This window comes from Brachycentrus maculatus, unplaced genomic scaffold, assembly GCF_059751285.1.
Source record: "Brachycentrus maculatus isolate JH-2025_06_01 unplaced genomic scaffold, ASM5975128v1 h1tg000001l, whole genome shotgun sequence".
Lineage (NCBI taxonomy): Eukaryota > Metazoa > Arthropoda > Insecta > Trichoptera > Brachycentridae > Brachycentrus > Brachycentrus maculatus.
Genome location: NW_028280756.1, coordinates 669,899 through 675,419, shown reverse-complemented (window position 1 = coordinate 675,419; position 5,521 = coordinate 669,899). Strand labels below are relative to the sequence as shown.

The following is a 5,521-nucleotide window of genomic DNA, read 5'->3' as shown; positions in this document are numbered from 1 at the left end:
AATACTATTTTATTCAGAAATCACCTACTCATCCTGAAGAAGATGATTTTTGTCACATATCTTCGACTTTTGAGAAGTACTTAGAGTATCTCCCATAAGTATCTATCATGTGTTATCACTGCTCCTTAGTGATTGTATTCCAGTCTTTTTTTTATTTAAAAAAATCTAATCTTAATTTAAAAAATGGCAAGATAACGCTTCAACTCCTCTCATTTTCCAGTTATAATATGACGCACTGTTTTATGTACGGAAAATTCAGTATCGCATGTAATAATGTGTCGTATAATTTTCCGGCATACTTCTGTACTTCTATTACATCATCTTGCTTTTATAATAATGGCCATTTTTTCCCCAGACAAGGGTATGCTCTTTCAATATTGTACCTTAGCCAAAATTTACAATGGGTTTTAATGTCTTAAGTGCTACGGAATATACAATAAATACACCTCATCGGTCTCCTGAAAATCTGATATCTCACAAAAAAATATATAATTTTAATTTGTACAAAACTAAGATCAACATTTTAAATTTAACTATTTATACAAGTATATAACTTTTTTTGTATTAGTCACAATTTAAATACAAAATCTTATAAATGTAATTAATTCACAAGAGAAATTTACTTTTTATCTGTATTTAGCTGGTTTAAGAAAATATAATTTTAAGGTGGTCTGGTCTATTCAGCATTTAATGGAATAACCGTATATCCATATATGTAGATCTTAGGAAATTCTATTATGATATTCATATCCCCTTTCCCAACGAAATATCTTCGTTTCCACTGAGATATTATCAATGTCTTATTAATAAATACATAGTTCCACAAGAAAAACATCCTGAATTTATGTCCAAATATATAATCGGTATATATATATGTGTGTGCATATATTTATAAAATATAAATATACATGATACTTAGTTATCACACACAAGTCGTGAGTCATCCATAAATTTCAATATGGAACGCATAATAATAAAATAACAGTAAAATGTTACGCATAAAATAAAATAAAAATAATTGTTCCTTTTAATATTAAGTGTTAAACAAAACTGAACGTAGCTTGTAATTAATATTTTACCCGTAAGAAATACTTAAAAATGGTATAAAAATCGTAATTGCCACTATAGGTAATCAAACAATGTGTTCGACTATCTCACTTGTTACAGGTAAAAATTATTTTCTCTCAAGCAACGTTGGAATCAGTTAAGTAAATGTCACGTTAAAACGGGATATTGGACTAGGAAATTATGGGTAGGAATATTTTTTTTATATTTGTTCCGAATTTTTAAAACAAATATTATCTTATAAAACCAGTTTTCTTGAAAATACAAAATACAATACAAAAAAAATATTCACATTTACTGGATAACCCCACATAAATGAAGAAATAATAGAGAACATATATACGTTGTTATCATTTTTTTTATTGCTATCTCAACCTAAACGTAGAAGCAGTTGAGATAGGGATATAGATGTTAAGATATTTATACAGCTAATGATATTATTATTTAGAAGAGAAAATATATAGTCCTTAAAATTAAATAAATAAAAATAAAAATACATTCTTCAATATAACTATTTAAAATGGTTTGAAAAAACACGTACTTCTTTGATAAGAAAAAATAGTTAAGAGGATACATTTTAAAATATGTAACTCGAGTCCCATGTATTTTTTAAAACAGGATAATAAGGTCTATAACATTTGCTGTATGCACCTTCCTAGATTAATTTATATAATTACTTATACTCATATCCCTGTATAAAATCAAGCAAAATATTTTTTTGTGAATATGTAAACATTTACTTAAAAAGAATCTATTCGATTTAAGCAAAAAATAGTTCAATGCTAAAACAGTCGTAAAACTGCCAGGCGTTATACATATTTGTTAGGTTTAAAAGACATTTTATTGTTTATTGTTCGCATAATAGTATGGTGCCTAGTAAGAAATATATTTGTTTCTCCTTCATTATCAGTTTAACTACAAAATTGAAACGTTGTGTGTTTAAAACGTGTTAACGTAGTTTTCATATGTTACAGATTACACATGAATTATTTTCTTGGAGAACATCATGCCGACTTAGCACGAAAATTTGATACAATGATAGAAAAGGTACAATTCATACAACTTAACTTACCTCAACTAAAAACTACCCAAAAACTAGCAGATTGATTATATTGTAAGAGAAAAAAATACTAGCATTTTATGATGATTCATATCTTACGTTCAATTCAAGTATTTGATTTTAAAATTTGCTACCGAAAAAAATATAAACATATTTTAACAATTTTTTATTTATTTTGAGGATCTTTTGTTATTTTTACATTAAATATATGAACATACATATCATATATACATATATGTAGGTGTGTTGAAAAAATCATAAGAATAATTCATAAAATGAGTTGTTGAGATATTCGCGAAAAATTGTAATTTTAATACATGCTGCTTGAATGTTGGTGAAATTTTACATGCGTTTTAAAGTTATTCAGAGATCGTTTTGAATAGTTAGATTTTATTTCACTACTAGCTGTACCCAGCCACGTAGTAATGTGGCTTTGTTGGGTTAAATGAAAAAGAAACAAAATAGAAAACACTTGTTTATATGAATTTTACAATGTTAATGAAACAATGAAAATATTATGAAACAACATTGAAAACGCTAAATGACTGCAGTGTCAAGAATCACGCTGTCCACCATGAGCAATATTAAGTAGTGCGTATGTTTTTTGTTACGCTCAAGAGATGGCGCTACCATTTCGGTAAAAAATATGTGTCCAAATTTCAAACCAATCGACGAGTGACTTTAGGAGGTTTAAGATTTTGAACAAACATATTTACATTTTTATTTATGTGAATTGTGTAGCTATCATGGTAAATTAACTAAAGCAGTAAGAACTCATTTGAGAATTTCCATGAATAATTCTTCCCTTGCAAATATAATACATTTATAGGTAGCCCATGTATTAAAATTAACTATTTTTACAGCATTGTAGAAATACATGCTTATTCAATTTGTGAAAATGTTTATTTTTATAGAATCTAAGATATATTAACAATTGAAATATTGAGTTAATGATTGTAAAATTTTCTTTTTGCAGATAAAAAATAAAAGTGCATTGAAATTCGTCGGTCTTTTGATTGGTGGGAGTATATTGCTAATAGTGTATATCCACATTTGCAGTTCAAATCCGAATTCCCTGAAACTACCCAAACACTTAAAGTCTCATGGAATAGATTTTTTAATCGAAGACGAGGATCCTTTACAATCTAAAACAATAACTCAACTCTTACCCAGTCTTCCCATCGACTACTGGCAAAGACATGCGGATGTAATCGAGGGAATGTTCTACAAGAACAGTTCTTGCGCGAAGTTTCCTAACATATTTGATCTCAATTTCAGCAATATATACTGGCAAACATTCAGATCATCCGACGTTACATTTCAACTGTACAAGGCATTCTACGATAATAGAAAACTGAACAATTTAAATCCGTGCATCCGTGTCTTGGCCATGATCGACGATGTCAACTTCAAAAATAAAACGTATTGTCAGATTTGGTACGAGGAAAAAACGGAGCCGGTTATTGTTAGCACCGATAAGTACGAGTACATTTGGTATCACGAATGGGGAGATCCTGACCCTGGGCGATATGGCCCTTATCTGGTCACTTGCGAACTGCCTGACACTAACGAAACGATTCCTCCTTCTTGCGTTTCTTTAGTGGAGAAACCTTGCGATCATCCAAAAAACTTGCTGACTGTTTTATACAATTTGCCGGATCCAAATGTAAAACAGGACTTTGCAGTTTGTGTAAAAGGTCTCGACTTGTTTCAGATAGACTATTCGGCTAGACTAGTTGAATGGATTGAATTTTTAAGCCTAATGGGAGTCAGCAAAATATTCTTTTACAAATTTTACGTTCATCCTAATATTCAAAAAGTTTTAGATTACTACGCGGAATTAGGAATGATCGACGTTACCCCGATAACGCTCCCTGATGGCCAGCCGAATCAGAAAATATTGCAACATCTCTTTATGGTGAGAAACATAAAACAACAGTGTTATGACGAGCTAATTCCATACAACGACTGCTTCTACAGAAATATGTATTCTTACAAATACATTGCCGTCCTCGATATTGACGAATGTATTGTTCCTCTGAAAGACGATAACTGGAGTGATATGATGAAAAGGGTTCTAGAAAAAGCGGGCGTGAATAAATATGCCTCTTACAACGCCAGAAACGTGTATTTCCTGGATGATATGACTCTTGCTGGAAGTAACCCTGACGTTCCTCCATACATGCACATGATGTGGCATACAAAACGATCAGGTAACTTCACGCAACCTGGGGACTACGTCAAATCCTTTCTGGAATCAGACTCTGTACTCACAGTCCACAATCATCATCCCATAAAACATTCTCAAAAACGCTTGTTCAGTTACGAAATCAGTACGGAATATGCTCAGCTGAATCACTATCGTCAAACTTGCGCAGTAGACTTAGATTGCACGCAGTTTAAGGAAATAATTGTGGAAGACAAAAGAATGTGGAAGTTTAAAGATATAATCGTTCCTAGAACTACAAAAGTGTTAAAATTACTAGATATTATTTAACTTTTTCATATGTATTTTACCTATGCAGTTTACAAAATATAAATAAACTTGTTATTTTTAGGTTATTTTTCATACTTTACTATTTCTTGTAATTATCGCCTATTTTTTTAATAAACAGTTTTTTTGATAAATCACATTTTCAATCTTGTTACCCTATGAAATTAACTTCTTTACACTCCAGATGTGGTTCATAAAACACGAATTTTAGTATAAACATAAAAATACACTTGTTTCAATAAGGTTCCAATTATACAAATGATGAGTTTCAACAGAATTGAAGGATCCATAATGCCGTAAAAACACATTTGATAGAAAATGCATGATTTATTGAAAATAATAAAGAAATGTATGTGTAGTTTTTATTTAAAAAAGAACGGAGTGTAAACAGTGTAATTTTATGTATCTGTTTAAGTACCTCCGCTTTTATACTCGTATCAGCTTAGTAACAAAGACTATCTTACATGTTAACAAAATTAAATATAATACATTAATTATCCGTATTTTTTAAATAATTATTACTTTCATATAATGATTTTGTAAATTTCGGCTATGTATGTGAAAATTTTAATTTTTCGTTTATCATTCGACATTATGCATACTGAATTTTTTGTGATTTATGGATTTATATGTTTTATTTACATTTCTTGTTGAAACTGCATTTCTATCTTAGAATAAAAAAAGGGTTTTGTACATTTATTTTATTTGTTTATTTTCTAGTCCGATATTAACGGTACCCGGTCGGTGGTCAAATAAAATAAAACTGGAAAAAGCAATGAAGTTTTTTTTACTATTGTTTTCTAAAGATTTGAATTTTCGACGATAAAATACAATATATTTAAGACTATAATAATACGATACCAATATTTTTTATATCAATCATGATGGTGAAGTGGTTAGAC

The 5,521-nt window shown here is 29.6% G+C and overlaps 1 protein-coding gene across 1 annotated transcript; it reads left to right on the top strand.

Annotated features, from left to right (window-relative positions):
- Positions 1 to 1,966: 1,966 nt before the first annotated feature.
- On the top strand, positions 1,967 to 4,753 carry LOC148314069 (uncharacterized). The gene is made up of 2 exons (XM_088260142.1): positions 1,967 to 2,112; positions 3,102 to 4,753. The coding sequence occupies exons 1-2, from the start codon at positions 2,047 to 2,049 to the stop codon at positions 4,620 to 4,622; spliced, it is 1,587 nt and encodes a 528-aa protein (XP_088116268.1). The 5' UTR covers positions 1,967 to 2,046; the 3' UTR covers positions 4,623 to 4,753.
- The last annotated feature ends 768 nt before the right edge of the window (positions 4,754 to 5,521 follow it).